General features: G+C 41.4%; 1 protein-coding gene across 5 annotated transcripts in view; it reads left to right on the forward strand.

Moving 5' to 3' along the window:
• The first annotated feature begins 1,406 nt into the window (after nt 1-1,406).
• PHKA2 (phosphorylase kinase regulatory subunit alpha 2) overlaps nt 1,407-22,627 on the forward strand; it is a 57,198-nt gene continuing 35,977 nt past the window's right edge. For 4 of the 5 annotated variants that reach the window (XR_014793688.1, XM_084869439.1, XM_084869441.1 and 1 more), the window contains exons 1-7: nt 1,407-1,497; nt 1,850-2,083; nt 15,016-15,174; nt 17,151-17,198; nt 18,122-18,290; nt 19,695-19,777; nt 21,890-21,970. Coding sequence is in view for 4 of the 5 variants with exons in the window: in XM_084869439.1 (XP_084725565.1) it covers nt 2,006-2,083; nt 15,016-15,174; nt 17,151-17,198; nt 18,122-18,290; nt 19,695-19,777; nt 21,890-21,970 (618 nt within the window). In the remaining variant the exon portion in view is untranslated. Of the gene's footprint in view, nt 1,498-1,671; nt 2,084-15,015; nt 15,175-17,150; nt 17,199-18,121; nt 18,291-19,694; nt 19,778-21,889; nt 21,971-22,627 lie in introns of those variants that run through there. The other variant, XM_084869440.1, reaches the window with a different exon arrangement.

Raw genomic sequence — 22,627 nt, forward strand, 5'->3', positions numbered from 1 at the left:
TAAGTAAGAAAATTAAAAAAACAAAAACAAACACAAAAAAAAGATTTGAGAGATGAAGGATTTGGCACTTTAGTTGAGTGACACAGATTTATGTTATAGAATTTTTTTAATGAACCTGATCAGGAATTATACATAGGGGGACCCAGCTGAGCAGGACTGATTTTCATTCATTCATTCATTCATTCATTCAATATTAATTGAACTATAACTACATGCTCAACACTATAGCAGACATTGTAGGAAATACCAATGACCGTTTCCATATATACCTTACAACCCAGTTAGAAAAAACATGCTGTACATGAAAACAATTACAATGAGGCAATACACTGTCGTCAAATGATGATGAAAACACCTATGATTTATGAAGTACTTTTTTGGGAACCATGCATGGCTCTAAGTGCTGGTTCATCCTCTTAATCTTCACAACCACCCTATTATTACCCCATTTTACAGAGGAAAACAGTGAATCTGAAACAGCTAAAACAGCATGCCTAAACTCACACCACCTGTACATGTCAGATCTGGAATTTCAAGTCAATTTGAATTCACTCCAAGACCTAAGCTCTTAGTAAAGAAATTGTTATGGGAATTCAGAGAACAGGGAGGGCTAACTGGAGGGAGGAACTATGAGGACATTTAAAGGAAAGATGGGCTTCAGATAGGCAAGGAGGAGGAGGAGGGCCTGTCGGGTGAAGCAAGCAGACAGTAAATGTATGGGGACTAGCCGTGGGCTCGTGGAAACAAAGATTACATTAGAGAAGCTGTCCAGTGGAATTCATGTGGGGCCAGATTTTGGTGGAAAATGAATACTGGGCCAATAATTGCGAAGTGTGGGTGATTATGGGTCACAATAAACAAATCTAAGTTTCAAATTGTAGGCCTATGAGATTAACTGCAGGCCTGGCTAGGTGAGCAGCGTCCAGATGACTAGGAGTGGGACTGGGGGCGCTAGGGACCCTTTCTCCTCCCTACTGGACGCCACTAGTCCGCTTCCACTGGGCCTTGGAGACTCAGCCAAGGGCATGGCAAGAAATCAGGCCCCTGGAGGGGCGCCCGGGAGGCCGCAGGGGGCGGGTTTCTTTTTCCCGCCTCTGGTGAGATTGGCAGCTCATCCTGGGAGCCTCCTTCAGGCTGCCTCTTGCCCAGCCCCGAGCCCTCCTCCCCCCTCCACCCCCTCCTTCCCCCTTCTTCCCCCACGCCCCTGGAGGGTTCCGCTGGGCTGGCGGGGACAGACCTGGGGGCGGGATTAGAGGGCAGGACCGGGTGCAGTCTGTAAACTCACCTCGGAAAGGCGGGGCCCGTCGCGCCGCAGGGATTTGGGGGTGTCTGGGGCCCCTTGCGGAGCCCACGCCTACCTTGCTCCGAGTTCCGCTCCGCGGCGGGGGCGGGGCGGGGGCGGGGCGGTGGGCGGGGCCCAGGCGGGGTCGGGCATTCTAGGTGGCTGCAGCGAGCGGCTCTCCTTCTCCAGCCTCCCCTGCGATCGGCAGCCCCCGGGTAGGTAATGGGCTCCCAGAGGGGGCAGGGGTCCCCGCTGCTCCCGCGGATCTCCCCATTCTCCTTCCCCTCTGGCCGCGGGGAGTTCTGTTCGGTGGGAGGTGTGGAGGGGGCAGGGCCGGGGCTGTCGAGTATGATTGGGCTCGGAGTCCTCCCCCGGGCCTCCTCCCGATCGCCTTTAGACGAAAAAGGCTCGGCGGGCGGGTCCTAGCCCCGCGCCCGGATTCCAGTTCCCCGATCCCCACCGCGGGGGCCGCAGGAGCGCCAGCCTCCGTCCCAGCCCCCGCGCCCTCCAGCCTCTTGAAACTCTGCTTGTTTTCCAATCACACTTAGATCCTATCTTTTCTGTTAGCTCCGACCTCCGACTGCCAGGCTCCAGCCCAAGAACTGACCGAGACTGAGTGTTTGGCAAGCAGGCCCGTTTGACAGCCGCAGCCCGGAGTCCCACCTCCACGCAGCAAGTCGGGTGCAGCGTGTCTCCCCCCCCCACCCCCCCAGCATCGCCGAAATGAGGAGCAGGAGCAATTCCGGGGTCCGCTTGGACGGTTACGCTAGGCTGGTGCAGCAAACCATCCTGTGTTACCAGGTAAGAAGGGGTCATCCCCAGTCCCCTCTTGGGTCCTGAGACTTTGCGGTTAAGAGCTTTCCTTTGTAAATTAAATCCCGCTGGCCTGTGATTGCCCCCTCCCTCCATCCCGCCCCATCTTCTATGAGGGGATCAAAAAAAGGCTGGGTGGCCAATCTTCACAGAATTTTTTGCCCACTGTCTTTTTGCATTGACTCTGCTTCTTTTGGATGAGAGAGGAGGTGTGTGTGGGTTGGCCGGAGCCCACGGAATGAGAAGAATGGACTCTGAACTTTGAGGACAGTAGACAGGCATGAAGAAGCTCCTGAGGTTTGCATCTCACCCGGAGTGCGGGGCGACTGTCTGCTGTCCCTCCCGTGGGTCACCTTGTTAGCAACCCGCCTGGCAGGGCCTTCCAACTTATTCTGGTTGCCATTTCACAGATGAGCAAACTGCGGGCCAGAAAGGTTACTGGGGTCAGACCCAAATGCAGGTCGGCTCCCAAACTCTGGGGGACCTCTGAGCTGCTCATATGGTCTGAAGGATGAATATGCCTGCTGTTTTGTGTTACCAGCCTAATGCTATATGTGGACCCGCCATCTAAGAAAACTGGACTATTTTTATTCCTAGTGAAGACAGCCGCTATGTTGCTTGCCTTCCATCAACAGCAACTATTTATAGGACCCTCCTGCCAGAGGAGGAAGTGGCATTCCAAGGTTAGATTCCTGGCCTTCGAGTTGAGAGCCATGGTCATTTCCAAGCCACTAACCATTAGCCCTTCTTAGCCAATTTCTCAGCCTTATTTCCTCATTCTGGAAATATTTATTGTGCCCCTACTATATGCAAGGCAGTCCGTCAGGTGGCTGGACTCACACAGAAGAATAAATTTTTGTAGTGCAGTGAGATTTATGCATAGGGTATAAGGCCAGTATCCATCCTCTGAAAACCCTGGGGCCAGATGTGGTTTGCAAGTCAGAAAAGTTTGGATCTTTAGAAAAGTAATATGCATATGTTATATATCTATACTAATAAAAGCATAATATGCTAATTAGACCAGATGTTCTTCCAAACAAAGCTGGGGCTGAGAGGGAAGCCCGGGTCTTGGGTGCTGGAGGGACCGGGGCCGGCAGCCGGGGGAAGGAAGGTCTATTCTTGCATGAATTTCATGCATCGGGCCTCTAGTTCTCTAATAATTGCAATGGAGTCTGAGCAGCACCCCTTAATCAAACACATTATTATTTCCACATCAGAATATGAATATTCACACTGAGTAGAAGAGTAAAGACTGAAAATAGTTTCATATCAGTTCAGGTCATCTTTAGCCACCAAATGAGCTTGCCACAAACTTAGAAAAATATTTGAAATTTTCAGAGCTTGTTGGCTTTTGAAATTGCACATGAAGGATGGTGGCTCTTGTTTTGGAAGGTTAGCCCAGCTTGGAGAGCAGGGAAGGACTCCTGGAAGAGATGATGTTCAAATCGAGAGCTAAAGAAGGAGTAAGCAGGTGAATGGAGGTTATTTTTTGCCTTCCTCTTTCGAATATGTTATATCTACAAAGTGTTTTTTAAATATATTTTTATTGATATCAGAGAGGGAGAGAGAGGGAAACATCACTGATGAGAGAGAATCACTAATCGACTGTCTCCTGGATGACGCCCACTGGGGATCGAACCCACAACCCCAGACATGTGCCCTGACCGGGAATCGAACCCTGACTGCCAGGTTCATAGGTTGATGCACAACCACTGAGCCATGCCAACGAAAGTGTTTTAAGATACAAGTTGAAAGGCTGTTCCTTCCATTACTGTGATGGAAGGGGTTATAAGGCAAACTAATAAAGCTTGGTTCTTATGTCACACCTGGGTTTAAATCCCTACCTCTGCTTTCAACGAATGACATGTACTTGACCTCTCTGAGTCCATGTCCTCATCTGTAAAATGGAAATAATAACGCCTGCCTCTATTGAAGTATTATGAAGAAAAAGTAGTGCCCAGTCTGTTGCCTGGCACTGTAGTAGGCAATCAGTAAACAGTGAGTGCTGTTGTGTTAAGACTTTGTTGTAGGCCATACACACCCAGGCCAAATGTCCTTGCCTTACCACCCTGGCTCACGCTGCTCCCTTTCCTAAAGGCCTGGATCCAGTTACTGATTCTTTCTGGTCTTTGAACATGTGTCTTCCACTGATATGGTGAGATCCTTAAACATAGAGATCTCATTAGTTTTGTTCCCTTTTCATCAAGCACTGCTCCACACAAATGAAAGTTACTTTTAAGTCCTGCAGGCCTCTGAGCCATCCTGATGACCTAGCTATTGATCCAGACTTGCAGTCCCCCGGAAGCAAAAGAACTATTCTTGTTAAAGCAAATCTGAAGTGTTGGACTTTCCTCTCTAACATTTTAATGATTAAAAAGTGGACTGAGCCTTTAGTTGTATTTGTTTTGGGGGTGGTTGGTGAGAAGCCTTTGTGTTTGTCCTCTTTCCCCTTCTCGACTGCCTGGTCAACCTCTGCTGGCTAACCAGAATACTCCAAGTATGGTTCTGCTGGGAAATCCCATGAGCCTGAACATGTAGAATCCTATTCCTTTCCACCTTCTCCGAACCGCACCCATTCTACCCCAACAACGAGTCTTCACAATTGTCGAACCGCAAACCATTTAGGACTTTTCTGAGTGGTCTTAGGCATGCCGCTTAACCACTCTGTAGAAATGAATGAATAATTTTGTTGTATATACTTTTCCACAATAAAAAAATAAGTGAGATAGAATAATGCTTTCTAAAGTTTATGCTATATCTCCCCATCTACAGTAGATATGTGCAGATGTTTATGAGGCATTTTTTCAATGTCAGCTTTGAACTCTGTTTCTGATTTTCTTTTTAAATCAAGATCAACTTACATTGATTTCACGTGTTAGAAATCATTCAGTGTTACTCTTAAATTCATAAAAAGTCTTTAGAGGCAATAGTTTGTTCATAACAGCTAGCATGTAAACCAATTCCTTTTCCTATATCTGTGGAAGAGAAATTTTTTCCATTAGTAATTTGCCAAATATATTTGCTGCTTAATATTATTTGAATCTTCAATAAAAGAAGGAAAGAACTATGTTTATAAAAATATCCTTTGCAAGTTTGGTTTTATATATGGAGAGAGTATAAGTATATATTCTAGGAAGTATCTTCAAATATTTGTTGACTTAAAAAAAAAAAGAAACTCCTAGATTTATTTTAGCTCAGATAAGAAATACTAACCTTGTGCATTTTTTCAAGATCAGCTCTGTTTGAAGGCTCATTTATAAAACTGTTCAGTACAAAGTGATGATAAGAGAATGTGGATCTGAAAGAAAAATAATGATCAAGGCATTATTCACTTTAATTGCAAATTATCCTATATAATAAAAGCCTAATATGCTAATTGTCAGGTCATCTGTTCAACCAATCAAAGCGTAATATGCTAATGATAAACTAAGGCTGTTCAACTGCTTGCTATGACTTGCACTGATCACTAAGGGGCAGACACTCCAACTGGTAGGTTAGCTTGCTGCTGGGGTCTGGTCAATTAGGACTAAGTGAGGCCAGTCATGCTCTGGAGCCCTCCTGTGGTTTTCCCTGGCTGACCAACCTCCTGCGTCCCTCCCTAGCCCTGATCATGCACTGGTGGGGTCCCTCAGCCTGGCCTGCACCCTCTCACAATCTGGGACACCTCAGGAGATGTTGGAGAGCCCATTTCAGCCCGAACCCACAGACCAGGCCAAGGGACCCTACTGGTACATGAATTTGTGCACCGGGCCTCTAGTTTGTTATAAAAAGCAGATTATTAAAAGACCAGGATAGTAACTATTGTAAATAATGTTATTTAACAGCAATGGAATTTAAAATGAGAATGGAAAAAGTAAAACATGGAATAATGGAAAAAATAGTAATAATTTTTAAAAGATATAATTAAATATTGGAAAGTAATAATGTGGCAGAAGAATGGGAGGAGATAGGAGGTATAGCATTCTAAGACCCTTATCACATTAAGAAGGAAGATAGAGGTATTACATATTTTAAGTCAGGAGTTCATGTATAAGCATTAACATTAAAGTAAAAATAAATGGAATATATAACTTTTAAAGCAATGGAGGAACAAAGAATATTTGACAACTCCACGAGAAGGAAGGAAAATAATGCTTGGGGAGAACAGGAAGTAAAAAACCCCACACACATAGTAAACATAAAGAACAAAACAAAAAAGATGCAAATAAGTCCAATTATATTAGTAACCGCAATAAATGTAAATTTTTAAATTAGCCAAATAATAGAAATTATTTAAAAAGAATTTTAAAATACATGTGGTTTATAAGAGACAAAACTTAAAGCAGAGGATACTGAAAAGTTGAAAGTAATTTAGTGAGACAAAATATACTAGGCAAATGCAAACGAAAAAGAAATTGTTGTAATTATACTAATACCAAGCAGTAGATTTTGAAATTTAAAAAATGTTATTACTAAATGATAAAAGGATAATTCACCAAGAAAATAAAGCAATTTTAAACACACAGAATACTAACAACATTGCTTCAAAATGTACAAAGCAAAACTTGGCCTAATTGTAGAAATTAAGCCCATTATCATAGTGGGAGTCTTTAAACTCCCCCTTTTCAGATACTAATAGATCAAGCAGAGAAATAATTTTGGACATAGAAGATTTGAGCACCCTAAAAAATGAACTTGATCAAGTGTGCATAGATAGAACTCTGTGCTCCACCAATAGGAAATAATAATTTTTCAATCTTACAAAGTTATATATATTTTTATTTTTAAATTATTTATTGTTTAAAGTATCACATCTAGTATTACATATGTCTCCCTTTTCCCCCAGTGACCTCTCACTGGCCACCCCCACCCCACAGCACATGCCCTCACCCCTCTAGTGTCTGTGTAGATTGGTTATGCTTATATGTATGCATATAAGTCCTTTGGTTGATCTCTTATCCCCCCCCGCCGTGTTTTTGATACTTTCTTTTTACCCCAACTTGTCATCAAGTTTTCAAAAAAGAAAGTATCAAAAGCACTGAAAAATCAACTTTATGTACACCACATTTTTGTGCCAAAATGCAAGAAAATTGGAGAGCAATAATAAACAATTGTTAAAACCCTTCCAAATATGTCTGGAATCTTACTAAGCCCACTTCTAAATATATCTAAGTAGGTCATGGATATACATATCATGGATCTAAGAAGAAATTAAAATGGAAATTATGAAATATCTAGAACTGAATAACCACAAAAGCATTCTAAACACTGATTTATGGAATATAGCTAGAGTGGGATTTGAAGAGAAATTTAAAACCTTAAAATGTGTATATTAGAAAAGAAGAAAATTTTAAAAATTAGTAAATTCAAGATCGAGAAAAGGCCAACAGGACGCACCCAAGAAAATAGAGGAAAGTAAATAATAAGGTAGAAGTAATAATATAATATAAAACTAATAATATTGATAAAACCAAAAGCTGTTTTTTAGAAAAGACTAATAAATGGGTAAATTGGCAGGGCAATGGGAGGGGCACATCAACAATACAGGAGAAAATGGAAAAAATACTATGACTACTTTTTGGCAGTAAATTTGAAAATGTAAATGGACAGTTTACGAGATAAATGTTACCAACATTATCTCAAGAAAAGCATAAAATCCTAATTAGAACCATAACCATTAAAGAAATTGAATCAAAGGAGCAAAGCAGTGTGACCAATTACGAAGCTTCTTCAGTTGAAGCATGATAGCTCAGACCAGTGGTCAGCAAACTGCGGCTCGCGAGCCACATGTGGCTCTTTAGCCCCTTGAGTGTGGCTGTTCCACAAAATACCATGGCCTGGGTGAGTCTATTTTGAAGAAGTGGCGTTAGAAGAAGTTTAAGTTTAAAAAATTTGACTCTCAGAAGAATTTGATATTTGGCTCTGTTGACTAATGAGTTTGCCGACCACTGGCTCAGACAAAGGTGGTTGCTGTGGAGACAGCTGAGAGTGGTGGAATTTGGAAGAAATTCCAAAGATAGAGATAACAGGATTTACTGGTGAACTGAGTGTAAGGTTTGTGGGAAAAAGAGAAGTCAAGAATGACTCCAAGGTTTTGGGCTGGAGCAGCTGGTAGAATGGAATTGCTATTTACTGAGATAGAGAAAGTTGTAGAGAAGCAAGTTTGGGGAGGAAGATAAGGGGTTCAGTGAAGCTTTGGTAAGTAGGCAGTTGAATATATGAGTCTAGAAGTCAAGGGAGAGGTCTGAACTGGAGATAAAAACCTGGGATTTATTGGTAAATATTGAATATGTGGTGTTTAAACTTGTATTTTTCAAAACTCACAGTCTGGGCCTCTAGCGTGCAAATGGCTTTATCACTCTTCTTATATATTAAAGTATTGCATGTAGTAGTACATATATCTCCTTTTCCCCCCCTTGACCTTCCCCCACTCTCCTCTACCCCCTGTTGCATGCCCTCATCCCACCCCCACCCCAGTGTCTTGTGTCCATTTTTGTGCTTATATGCATGCATACAAGTCCTTTGGTTGATCTCTCTTCCCCCATCATTCCCCAGCCTTCCCACTGTAATTTGACAGTCTGTTCAGTGCTTTACTGTCTCTGTATCTATCTTTTTGTTCATCGGGTTATAATGTTATTTATTTTCCATAAATGAGTGAGATCATGTGGCATTTTTCTTTCATTGCCTGACTTATTTCACTTAACATAATGCTCTCCAGGTCCATCCATGCTGCTGCAAATGGTAAGAATTCCTTCTTTTTTATAGCAGCATAGTATTCCATTGTATAGAGGCACTGGCTTTATCACTCTTAAGAGATTTTTATTCTTTACTTCTCACTAATTCCTGTAGTAAGGTGAGGCATTAGTGAGATGTCAGTCCTTAACCTAGTGTTGTGGAATCTTACAGAACACATTCACATACATGTAAATGGGACCTTCTCTAACCACCCATCTTCTTCCTCTGTTCCCCTGAGACTTGGCTTTTAGCTTCTTCCTAGCCCTGATCCACCCTCTAGGGATGTTGCAGATAACAGCTGTCCCTTTTGAAACATGGCGCTTGTCAGTGACAAAGTACACCAGCTGCACTCTGCCAGGCTGGCAGTTCAGTGAAACTCTCATTTTCCTTCTGAAAACTCTATTTCCATTAACATAGCACTGGCTTTTGGTATCCATTCACATGCTGCTGGTCGGTTGCTGTTAAAACTTGTAGTCAGTGTTTTACAGTTGCAATTTCTTGCGTCTAAGTATTAGGGTAAGATGTGGCTGGGTCACAGAGTAGCTGCTAGGGTGGGAGAGGGGCGCCTTATTTGGAAAAGGGAGAAGAGGTTCTGTTTAAAGATTTGTTAGGGCCCTGGGGGTGGGAGTGCATGTGCATAGGGAGCTGAGTCAGCTCAAAGTGTGGGAGTAATGGCTAATCAAAACATGTGAGCTCAAGAAATAAATTATTGTTGAATTCTGTCTAGTTTGTTTCAACCTATTGCTCAAGTTCAAACGTAGCCTGCTGTTCTCCTGTTGGCTCAGCACCCACTTTGCAGCCCATACATGCCCTTTCCTTTATATGCACATACCATCTTAGGAGCAGTAGATATCACCATTTCAGCATCTCGGCCCTCTCCTTTTGTTAAAATCTGCCCCATCCCTTGCTTGTTCCAAGAATCATCTTTGTATTGCCCCCAGCCAAGAAGATTGTGTAAGTGATGTTTCTTGAGTTTGTATCATGAAGACTTTAGCTTTTTTAAAAAAATTTCAAGGAGAGCCCTCGCTGGTTGCTCAGTGGTTAGTGTCGGCCCTCAAACTAAAGGGTCATTGGTTCATTTCCAGTTAAGGGCACATACGCTGGTTGCAGGCTTCATCCCTGGCTCTGGTCAGGGGATGTGCAGGAGGCAACCAATCAATGTGTCTCATGTTCCTCTCTCTTTTCTCTCCCATTCCCTTCCACTCTCTCTAAAAATATCAATGTGAAAAATATCTTTGGGTGAGGATTAGCAAAAAATTTCTTTATAAGGAGATAATAATACTGTTGAATATTTCTTCTTAAAGTACACATACCATCCTAGGGCGTCATGAACCATATCTCCTCTGCTCACCCTCTAGCATTGTACCCCTACCTCCTGTGAAGTTCACTGTCCTACCTTCTGCCTCCTAAAACTTCACCTCTGTCCTGTGAGGTTATTATTCTCTATTTCACCTATCTCTCCTCTTCATCTAGTAAGTCATTTCCTGTGTTAGAAGCAGTTCCCTGTTTTATTCACTTTTCTTCTTTTAAAACAAATATGAGGTTTTACCTCCTGTTTGAATCATTCCTGAGGTTCATGTTGTACAAACCTCATTTGCTACTTCAGGGTTTCCTGAAGAAAGATTAAACCGAAGAATGTGTAGAAAAATAAAACAAGCATTCTTAAAAGGGAAATTACTTGTATTAACTATACATAATACACATATAGATAGATAATATATATACTTTTAATATCTGTGGAATTATATTTCAGGCTATAAATCAGTAAAAATATAACCCTTATTATATATTTGTCCATTTATTTATTTAGCACCTAATGAGATCAGGACCTTGGGTTAGAGTGGTAAACTAAAAAAGCAAACTTTGCCCTTAGGAAGCTTAAAACATGGAAACAATACTTAAGATTGTGCCAGAAAGATATCCTATTTTAAAATTATTTTTTTTCTTTGAGAGAGAGAGAAAGAGAAGAGAGAAGAGAAACATCATTTGGTTGCCTCCTGCACATGCCCCGACCAGGGACCAAATCCGCAATCTGGGTATGTGCCCAGACTGGGAATTAACCCACCACCTTCTGGTTCATGGGATGACATGCCAACCAAGTGAGACACGTGAGCCAAGGCAAGATGACCCATTTTTGTGGACAGAAACCTTAATATGTTGAGATGGCATTACTCCCCAAACTGATCTATAGATGCAACGTATTCCTATCAAGAGCCCAGCTACCTTTTTGCAAAAATTGACAAGCTGATCATAAAATTCCTATGGAAATGCAAGGGACCCAGAATGGTCCAAATAATCTTGAAGAAAAAAAAAAAAGAATAAAGTTGGAGGACTCACACTTCATGACTCACTCCCCCTGGTCAGGTTTTGGCTCAGGTCCGTGCTGTCTCTTCTAACACTGATTGGGCCACTACCATTGACTCTCTGTCCCAGTAGCTCTCCTGATAGCTGCTGTTGACTGAGATCTGCCTCATCCTCTTCCTTTATGGCCCCGCACCTGTCACCTCAGGAAGTAGTTATCGAGTGGTAGAGTGGCTCTTATTATAGAATTTCTCACTGATATTAATTTTTTTTTTCAAGAAAAGTACACAGAGAGTTTAGTGAAACAGAAAGGAATGATTTATATAAGTGAGCAAAACCCAGGCCTAAAGAAGGGGAAAGGCAAAGAGCTGGGGGCAGAGTTGCCAGGGTTTTTATCTCAACCATATCAACGGATTAAAACTAGCAGTATTAATAGTAAGAATAAAAAAGGCGTTGCTTTTTTCTAATAAAAATAATGATGGTTACATCGAGCTAACTTGTGGATTCTTCACCTAACCATGTATCTTCATCCGATTTCCTGAAGTAATTATATGAAAAAGAAAGAATGTGAATGAAATATTCAAATAGGTCAATAATATTCATCTATTTGTAGTTATTGAGCAGTGATTTGTACTGCTAGACAAAATACTTAATACGAATTACTTTATTTAATCCTCACAAACAACCCCATGAGTCCCAGGCACTACTCTAATCCCCAGTTGATCGATGGGGAGACAATGAAATAATTTGTTCAAGGTCACAGTTGGATTGTGGTAGAGCTTTGAACACAGGCAGTCTGTTTCCAGAGCCTGTGCTCTTAAACACAATACACTGAAGGTTATGTGTGGGTCTAGATCAAATTAAATTATATTTTTAAAAGATTGGAAAGTAGCATATAGCTAAAATGACATATCTGAAGCCATAGGCTTAACATGGACAAATATACCTACCTTCCTCTTGTCTGAAATTTGCCTGTTTGTTTAGCTTGTAAAATTGCATCAGATATAGAGGCCTTTTGTTCCTCTTTCATTAAGATAACTAATGTAAGCAGAAGACCCCAGAACTCTAAAAAGATAGACCTGTTGGGTGGTTCACAAAAATCAGTGACTATGAGTGAAGATGATAGAGCACAATCCTCCTCTACTAGGGGAATAACTCAACAACAAAACCACTGGGTCATTCTTATAAGAAGGAACAGCAACCTGGCTGGTGTGGCTCAGTGGTTGAGTGTCAACCAGCACATACCCGGGTTGCAGGCTCGATCCCCAGTGTGGGGCATGCAAGAGGCAGCTGATCAATGATTCTCTCTCATCATGGATGCTCCTATCTCTCCCCCTCCATTCCTCTCTGAAACCAATAAAAATATAGTTTTGGTTTTTTTAAAAAAGAATGGACAGAAGGCCGGAGGTCACAAACTATACCCAGTCTATGGTCATTTCAGGTTTTATGAATCACATCAAAATGGCACTTCTACATCTTCTTCCAACACAATATTATTATTTTCATAGACTTAAAGAGAGAAGCAAGTCCTAGTCAGCTCAGTCTGTTCTAACAAAATACGGCAGACTGGGTGGTTTAAACAGAAGTTTATTCCTCACTGTTCTAGAGGCTGGGAAGTCCATTATCAGGTCAACAACATGGTTGAGTTCTGATGAGAGCCCTCTTCTGGGTTGCAGGCAGCTGACTTCTTGGTACTTTCTCACATGGCAGAAGGAAAGCAAGGGCTTTCTTATGCGGGCACCAATCCCATTCATGAGGGCTCTGCCTTCATGACCTAATCACTCTCAAAGGCATAACCTCCAAAATATCAGGACAGTAGGAATTAGATTTCAACATGCAGATTTGGGGGAGAGATAAAAAAAACATTCAGTTCATAACAGTAAGTATTCTTTTTGTGGAGTGCAGTAGTGCCCCAATTTAGCATGGCTTGTTTATGCATTTTGAATGTGAGGATCACCAACAAGGGGTTAAATATAGCTCTAGTAGGGATGATCGAATCCACTTCAACAGTTAAGCCCAAGCTAAAGAATAAAAGAGGTGACTTTCATTTAGCAGGACAGTGACATTTCATAATCCAAACCACACTTGGCACTATGTGCAAGCAGTCCCTGCTGTGTCACCACAAGGCTGTTTGTCTCTGTGGACTCAGGGTTGATGGGTACACCAGAAAGGGGCCACGTCCTTTCCCTGGATGTCCTGATGGTTTCCTGTCCTGGGTTAGCCAACTGGCCTCAGAACAGTTAAAGATGCTTACGTTATACATTGTTGGTGCATAGCGATTAAAAAAAAATAACTCCAGATATCCACTATTGGAATAAGACTTGTACCTTCAGTCAACCATCCCTAGACTTCCGTTCTAGTTGACTTTAAAATCATTGATTTGTAGTTGTTGGCTGTAGAACTATGTCAATACACTGAATGCTGTTGCCCCCAAGAGCAGTATCAGTTGAGTTTCAGATGTTTTTTCCAAGGGCATAGATTAAAGAGGAGAGTCGGATATTTAATTCCTTGGGTAAGACAATTTTAAACTATGCCAATGTTTCTTTACCTAATAACCTTGGCAGTATCACTTGGAAAGTACCCAAGAGAATTTTTTGGTGAGCCTTCTTGTAAATAATTTGGTGCCCTTTTTTTAAACTGGCAAGGCTCCGATTGTTATAATGTATTTTATTAGATGCATATTTCTTTGCATATTTTCAGGAAAAGTCAACAGAGGCTTCTATGATTCCTCTTGTCTATTTTATTTCTAGGTACAGAGTTTATTAGGACTGGCTTTTAAAAAAGCAGTAGCTTTATTGAGATATAATTTACTTATATAATTCATGTCTTTAAAGTATACCATTTAATAGTTTTAATATATTAACTACAATAAACTTCAGAATATTTTCATCACCCAGAAAAAGGGAAAAATACATGCCATCCATCACTTGTTTCCCATTTTTCTCACTTCACTCCTACCTCCAACCCTAGATAACTACTAATCTACTTTATATCTCAATGGATTTGCCTATTCTGGACAGTTCACATAAATGAGATCATACAATATATAGTCCTTTGTGTCAGGCTTCTTTCACTTAGCATCATATCTTGAAGGTTCATCCATGTTGTAGCATGTGTCAGTACTTCATTTCTTCTTGTTGCTGAATAACATTCCATTATTTGTATAGACCACATTTTGTTTATCCATCAGTTGATGGACATTTGGGTTGTTTCTTTCTTGGGGCTATTACGCATAATGCTATTATAAACATTGTATATACTTTTTTATGTGTGAAGGTCTGGCTTTTTAGTGACTCATCTGGTCTTTAAAATACTGGTTATATAATAGCTAAATAGCACTCCCAGTGTCCTCTTGCTCAGCACCTCTTTTTAGGTACAGGAAGTGTCTGGGTTACAGATGAGGCAGCTAAGACCCACTCCGTCACTCCATCTCTTTTTTTTCTTCAGTAGGGTCCAACTCCATTTCAACAGTTAAGCCCAAGCTAAAGAATAAAAGAAGTGACTATCACTTAGCAATGGCATTGCATGGCTTGGCATTTCTGTACACATTGGTGACAATGCTGTACTAATTTGTGTGGATACATGAAGACAGAAGAAGACCTAAAGCCCGAAGTGCACATATTTATAAAAATCTTGCAGGCTTTTTCTGTTTGTCATTTCCAATAGTGTGATCTGGTCTGAAACTGAAAGTACAAGAACTTCAAAGTGACAATATTCCTTAGAGATCTTCTTAGTGATGTCACTTCTCGCCCATGATCACACTGCTGGTGGCAGAGCAAGAACTGAAACTCCTATCTCTTCACTTGTAATCCTGACCCTTGTTGTGGTGTCTGAAGACAAGTATTCCTTGTCCAAGAGCTGGGTAAAGGGTGTTGTTAAATCATTTTTGTCTCTTTTTTTAATAGAATCCCATCACGGGGCTGCTGTCTGCCAGTCATGAACAGAAGGATGCCTGGGTGCGAGATAATATCTATAGCATCCTGGCCGTGTGGGGCCTGGGCATGGCCTACCGCAAGAATGCCGACCGTGATGAGGACAAGGCCAAAGCCTATGAGTTGGAGCAGGTAATGCTGATTGGCAGCCATGTCTTGGCCGTGCAGCACCTCTTCCTTAAACTGAAAAGCCTACAAGGAAGTAGCTGTGTGTACAGAACAGTTTGGTGCAGATGTTGGCTCCATTTCTGCTATAGAATGTTTTGGGGAAGCACTTAAGTGGCCTCAACTTCTCATTTGTTTTTCCCTTTGAGATTTTTTCCTTCCAAGGAATAATCACAATGAATTGGAAAATAAAGCATTAAAATTTCCAACTAGCTATTTCTCACACTCATGTTCTGTCAATTTTATATTTCTATATATATAAAAAACTAATATGCAAAGTGTCCCCTTGGGTGTTCAACCGGGAGACCAGGAGTTTGACTGCTTGCTATGATGTGCACTGACCAGGGAGTGGCACAGAAGGAAGGCCCTGGCTGGCAGCCAGAAGGCCCCAATCGGCCCTGATCACTGGCCAGGCCTAGGGAACCCTACCCATGCACAAATTTCATGCACTGGGCCTCTAGTAGTTATATATGAGGTTATATAAACTAATACGATTGTTTTTTTAAAAGTCAGTACACCAGAACTACACATTCCAAACACCTTTCAAGTAGTTATGTTGAAAGGATGCTCATCCAAACAGTATTGCCACCATTTAAAACATGTTTGGAATTTCCCATGTTGATATTATTCAATTTTTGTGCTTATGTTCTCATATAGCTCAATGGAGTCCTATTATTGTTTTCCAAAATCAGAATCTAAGATACCCACCAAAGAAAAAATATAGCATCATTGAATATGTCAGAAAATAATCTATCCTTAAGCACAGGAGGTGTTTTCAGTTTTCACGACCCTTCACTACATCCTCCACTGCAAACCATGCACATTCTGTAAGAGAGGAGATGCTCATGGCCCTGGGTGAGCTTCTTTCAGCCAGGCAACTTTGAGCAATCCTGTTCTCCAGTCACTTGTGAAGCAGCCCTAGGTTCAATTCCAGTCAAGGGCATGAACCTCAGTTTCATGCTCCATCCCCAGCATGGTTGGGGCATGTGCTGGAGGCAACCAGTTGATGTGTCCCTCTCATATCAACGTTTCTCCCCACACACACACACACTTTCACTCTCTCTAAAGAAATCAATGGAAAAAAATATCCTCAGGTGAGGATTAATAACACATAGAACATAATAAGATAAGTCTTTCAATATTCACATTTAATACATGAATTGTAAAGGGAATGAGAGGTCACATAATGTATTGATTCAGAACTCAAACTCTGGAGTCAAATGGCCTGGACTCTGTCCTTGCTCTATCCACTGGGAAACTTTAGCAATGTTACCTCACCTCTCTCAGCTTCTGGTTCCTCATCTATAAAGTGAGGTAATAATAATACCTACCTCAAAAGATTGTTGGAAGAATTAGAGAGAACCAGGTAAAGTGTTTTGTACAATGCCTGGACATAGTATCTGATTATCAAAGTACTATTTCTATTTATGATAATAATAAGAATTATAATAATTGGTTACAATACATATTATTAAGAAACCTTGGCAGCTACTTGCATTTTGTAAGAACTTTACTCAACAGTTCAGTAATGGTGTCACAAATGACTATTTTGGCACAGAGCTGTATTACTTGGGAAGGGATGGTGGATTTAATTCATCCTTGAATAACAAAAATAAATTACTAAGAATTGTGCCATAAAGCTCCAGGGTACTAGGCTTATACAATTGCTTGCTAAAATATCAGTGAGGAGTCACTAGATTTCAGAGCTGGGAGATGCCATCTGGTCCAACTCCTTCCTTTGAGATAAGTCACTTTGTCAGAATTTTCTTTCTTTGTGATGGAGTGGAGAGGTGGAAATAACTAGACAATCAGAATACTTGTATACACTCAGGATCTGCCTTCTCAGGGAAGTCTGCAGGCAATGTTGGCTTACTGGCTAGGTGGTGAGGTTGTCATGGAGCAGGGAAGCTGGTCTTGTTACTGGTCCCACTTTCTCTCTACAGAACGTGGTGAAACTCATGCGGGGTCTTCTGCAGTGCATGATGAGACAGGTAGGTGGAAAACGACAAATGTGTTTGTGAGTTATCTGAGTGGGATTTTCGTCATTTTCATCATAACAACTAACATTCTTAAAGCGTTTTGAACTTTTCAAGATGAGAAATTGAAAACATTTTGCTTACTTTTTTCTTTAAAATTATCTTCGATGTTTGTATTACACTCTCTGGCTCAGAGACTCAAAGATGCTGTGTCTCAGAATCTCTTTTGAAGAGTTGCTTGTGTGAAAGGAGAATATATCTTTTTTTTTAATAAATGGGGAAGAAAACATTGTTTTTAAAAGCCACTCCTAGAAAGCCATGTACTACTGTTTATTCTGTTGAGTTTGTAAACGGGTTTCTTTTGAGTTGAAATGCTTGAGTTTCTAAAACTTGACATTACTATTTACTGATATTTTCTGTAAGGGTTAAATAAAACAACTCGTTGAGCACATACTGTATACAGAGCATCATATTAGGATCTGCAACAGATATAAAGATGACTACCACACTGTCCCCACCTTTAATCAGCATGTGCCTGATAGTCTTCAAAGACAGTTATTCTTTTTCTATCAACATAACAGGCCCTCTTCCTATATCATTCTCACCCTCTTTTCCTCCTCCTCTCATTGAGTGCCTACCATGTGTTAAGGTTCATGCTGGATATACACAGGCATGGAAACCCCTTGTCTTGACTCTTTGCACCTGCAGAACTACAATAGTTAAAATCCCACTGGGCTGGACATTCCTAACGATGGGCAAAAAGAATCCCCCACACAGTCCCTCTGTGTGGTGCTCACTAGTGAAAGTCCCATTTTACATCTCTTTGGCTCCCAGAGGTAGCAGATAAGAGGTCTGCATCCAAGAGATTGAACCTAGGTGTGGCCTTTGCCAGCCATGAACCTCTTAGCTATGCAGAGCTAACTTGCCTTCTCCTTCAGGTGGATAAAGTGGAGAAGTTCAAGCACACTCAGAGTACCAAGGACAGCCTGCACGCCAAGTACAACACTGCCACCTGCAGCACCGTGGTGGGTGATGACCAGTGGGGCCACCTTCAGGTGGATGCCACCTCCCTCTTCCTCCTGTTCCTGGCCCAGATGACTGCTTCAGGTGAGCCAAGGCCATTTGAGCCCACTGTACAGGGAGTGACAATCCAGAAGGGTGTAGGGAGGGCCAGATATTGATCAGTATTCAAAATAAGCTATTTATATAAAGAAAAAGCATGCTTCTTTATAATATTCCTAGAGGCCTGGTTCACAGATTTGTGCACCAGTGGGGTCCCTCAGCCTGGCCTGTACCCTCTTGCAATCCGACACCCCCAAGGGATGTAGTGGTGTGCGAAGCAGCTGGCAGCTGGGGAGGAACCCAGGCTGGGTGCTGCGCCACTCCTGTTCATACCAGCACCGCTGCACCTACCAGCACTTGGTTGCTCTGCCATGGAGGCAGGAGAGGCTTAAGCCACTAAAGCTGCGCTTGCCAGCTGTGAGCCCAGGGTCTTGCGCCCCTCGATCAGCTGAGCAGTGCTCCCACTGTGGGAGCACACTGACCACGAGGGGGCAGCTCCTGTGTTGAGCATCTGCTCCCTGGTGGTCAGTGCACATCATAGTGAGCGGTTGATCCGTCATTCAGTCATTTGGTCGCTTAGGCTTTTATATATATAGATGAGCACTGACTCTGTGACATGCCAGTAGTCAGCCTCCTGAGCACTCGCAGGATGAGGGCTATTGAGCCAGCTCTGTTAGCATCTCTGTAGTTAATTCCAAAGCTTCCTTTCTGTCACTGTCACCTAGTTACTGGGTAACAACCTAGATGAGATCTACCTTCAACAGTTCAACTCTGCAGAGTGTCATGCCCCTCCCCCCTTAAAGTTTTCTTATCCCGGATTTTATCAGTGAATATGCTACAATTAATATAACTCTTCCTTTATTCTTTTCCTTTTTGCTGTTATAACTAATATTGCAATACCAACTTTGACCCATATCTATTTGTTTCCTTCCGTTAGTTAGATTCCATTCAAGGAGTGCAGAAGGCCCCATTACCTTCCCCTTTCTGCTTGTAGGCACACGCAAAAGCAGATATAGGCTTGCCTTCTTTCCTTCCTTCCTCTTTCTGCTACTAGACATAGTGTTAAAATTTATTTCAGACTTAATTTTTGATGCTCTAGTAAGAAAAATGAAAATGGGGCCCTAGCCATTTTGGCTCAGTGAATAGAGTGTCAGCCTGCAGACTGAAGGGTCCTGGGTTCGATTATTGTCAAGGGCACATGCCCAGGTTTTGGGACCGATCCCCAGTAGGGGGTTTGCAGGAGGCAGCCAATCAATGACCCTCTCTCATCGATGTTTCTATCTTTCTTTCCTTCTTTCTTCCTCTCTGAGCAATCAATAAAAATTAAAAAAAAAAAAAGGAAAAAATGAAAATGGGGTAAAAGGATTCATTTCCTAGTGTGATATTTGTAATGGGCAGCTCTCTTTATAGCATAACTTCATAATTTCATTGTTTGCTTTTCTTGACTAGGTTTACGTATTATTTTCACCCTCGATGAAGTTGCCTTCATACAGAATCTTGTTTTTTATATAGAAGCTGCATATAAAGTTGCTGTAAGTATAAACCCCGGTAGTATTTTCAGTTGTCAAAAAGAATAAAAAATCATATGGTTCTCTGAGAGCCATGCTATTTGGAGCTGACCAGAAATTTAGCATAATTGGAAGTGTAAGATTATGTCACCTCCACACACAAAGTGCACATTTTTGTCCTGGGACACAATTGCAGAGTTCATGTGGCATGTACATAGGCTGGTCTGACTCAGGATTAAGGGAGCTGCTATGCCAAGGTGATCACCCCAAGCAGCCCACAGGTAGAGGGGCCAGAGCCAGATGTGGGCCCCAGGCCAGGTGTGTGCAGGTACAAATGTGCATAAACCCCAGCTCCTCCAGGATTGACTATAAGGGTGATAAGGAAAGTGTAGAGTTTGGTTTGAAAAAGAAAGCCACTATGGTCTAAAGCAAGGGTCAGCAAACATCATATGCAAAGGGCCAGAGAGTAAATATTTTCAGCCTTATGGTCCCTATGATCTCTTTTGCTGCAATTCACCTCTGCCATGGTAGCACCAAAGTAGCCATAGACAACATATAACACGTGAGCATGGCTGTGTCTGAAATATACTTTATTTACAAAATTGGGTAACCAACTAAATTTGATCCAAGGGCTATAGTTTACTACCCCCAGGTCTAAAGCAGTAACTTTCAATCAGGGGCAATCTTCCCCTCGCAGGAGACATTGGGTAATGTCTTGAAATATTTTTTGGTTGTAATATTGGGGAGGTGTCCAGGGACTATGCTGAGCATCCTACAGTGCACAGGACAGTTCCCACAACAAAGAATGATCTGGCCCCAAATGTCAATAGTGCCAAGGTTGACAAAGCTGGGTCTAAAGAAACTCAAGAAATCTTAATGTAAAAGGTGGGACTTTAGTTGGACCTTGGAGGATGAGTAGAGTTAAACAGAAGGAGGAAAGGGGGTGTTTGTAGTAAGGAAATAGCATGAGCAGTTATAGAGGCAAGAACAGGCTCTGAGTGTGTCTATTTGGGAAAAGGGGTGTAGAGTGAAGGAGTAGACTTAGGGTAAAAGTTGAGTGGTAGACAGTGGTAGAAAATAGTCAATTTGTATGTGTGCTAGATGAGGTGAAGAGGCCAAATAATGAAAGTGTGGCCATCTAGAGAGAGAGATTTGAACAGGACCCATTAGGGTTATATAAATAGCTTGTCAAGCAGGAAGTGAGGTGATTAAAGCAATTTTTGAGTTGGAGTGAAGATGGGTTGGAATGTGGAAAGGCCCAGATGTGAGGAATACCGAAGGAAGGAGTCCTAGGTCCTAGCTATAAGGCAAAGAGTCTAAAGTCACTCTGATGTGTCTAAGTTGAAATTTTCACATTTTGAAAATGCTCATCTTTAGAGACCAGATAATAAATACTGAAATGCTGGCATTGGTCCTGTTCTTGTTGGGTTGTAATCTTTCAATAGTGCACAGAGCATTATTTCAAAAACAGTATGCAGTTCTTAGGTTTCTTAATAGAAAGTATGAATTATTAAAGTTAGATATGCATGTATCAAGTCCTCTATGTGGAGTGTTCTGAGCCAATTCATATTAACCAGTTTAAGATACCAAGAAAGTTCAGTATTCTATGCCTTAGTTTTGACTTGGGCTCCTGTTACTTGCTAAGCATTCCTTCCCCCAAGAAGTAATGCTAGAAAAAGATATTAAATAATTTTAAATGGTTTGGTTGGCTTCAACTATTTCTAACCCATTTGTTTAAGTTTCTTAATTCCATCTTATAATTTAATATAAGTTCAAAGGAATTAGCTAAATTGAGGGGCAGCATTTTATTTGATTTTAAGATAAATAAAATATTTTGTTTTCTACAAATCAAGAGTTTCTTACAAATTAATAATTTTTAGGAATAAGAAAATTGAGAGTACTTTTGCATGCATTTTTGGTTCCACCTGAGTATTTACTTCTAAAACTACACAAAGGTCAAATGAACTGAAATTGAGGAAAAATACAGCCTGAGTGTGTAAAACCATGAATTTGGTTGTCTTGGAGAAGAGATATTCATGTTCCATTATGCCTGCAGTAACATAAAGGAATCATTTTTCCGTAGCACTTCTCATGTTCCTCTATTCCTGCTCTGATTACTGTCTTTTTCTCCTGCAGGATTATGGAATGTGGGAACGTGGCGATAAGACTAATCAGGGCATTCCAGAATTGAATGCAAGCTCTGTAGGAATGGCCAAGGTGACGGCTCATCCTCCTTGTTCTTCCTTCTGTGCGTTTTTTACTGCTTTGACTTGGTTCTCATTAGAAGTATGAACTTAATCTGATTAGTATCTTTTTCAAAAGTCAACAGCAAGTGTGAAATTCAAGTGGTGCGTGTACCCAGCCAACTGAAATTATAGGTAAAGAATGTAGGTTTCCTGCACTGAAATCTGCATGTGCTTGAAAATAAGGACACTCCTTCCTCATTGGGTATTGTTATCACCCACGGGTCTAAGCTCTTACTGTTGTCTAGGAAGCTGGATGTAGATCTTCAGTTTTCTTTTCGGGGTCATAAAGAGGGCTGAAGAACATGACGTAGGCAGGGCTTACAAGTTCAAAAGTTTATAGGGCCAGGCAAGTAAAATATAAACATGTAAAGTTGGCCAGATAGAAAAATATCAAGGAGTATTGTGGATACTAAAGACATTCTCTAAAGGTATTGCAGTTCAAAATCATTTTAAAAACATACTTAGGTCAAAACAGAATACACCTTTGGGACAGATTCAATCTGCAGGCTACCAGTTTTCATCTCTTGTCCTAGACATTTAGCATGCTTTCCTCTCCTCCTCTTCAATACCAAGGTGTACTTTTGGAAAGACTGCAGCGCCAGAATTGTTAAAGCAACAATAAATATGC

This window comes from Pipistrellus hanaki (assembly GCF_964339955.1).
Source record: "Pipistrellus hanaki genome assembly, chromosome: X".
Classification (NCBI taxonomy): domain Eukaryota; kingdom Metazoa; phylum Chordata; class Mammalia; order Chiroptera; family Vespertilionidae; genus Pipistrellus; species Pipistrellus hanaki.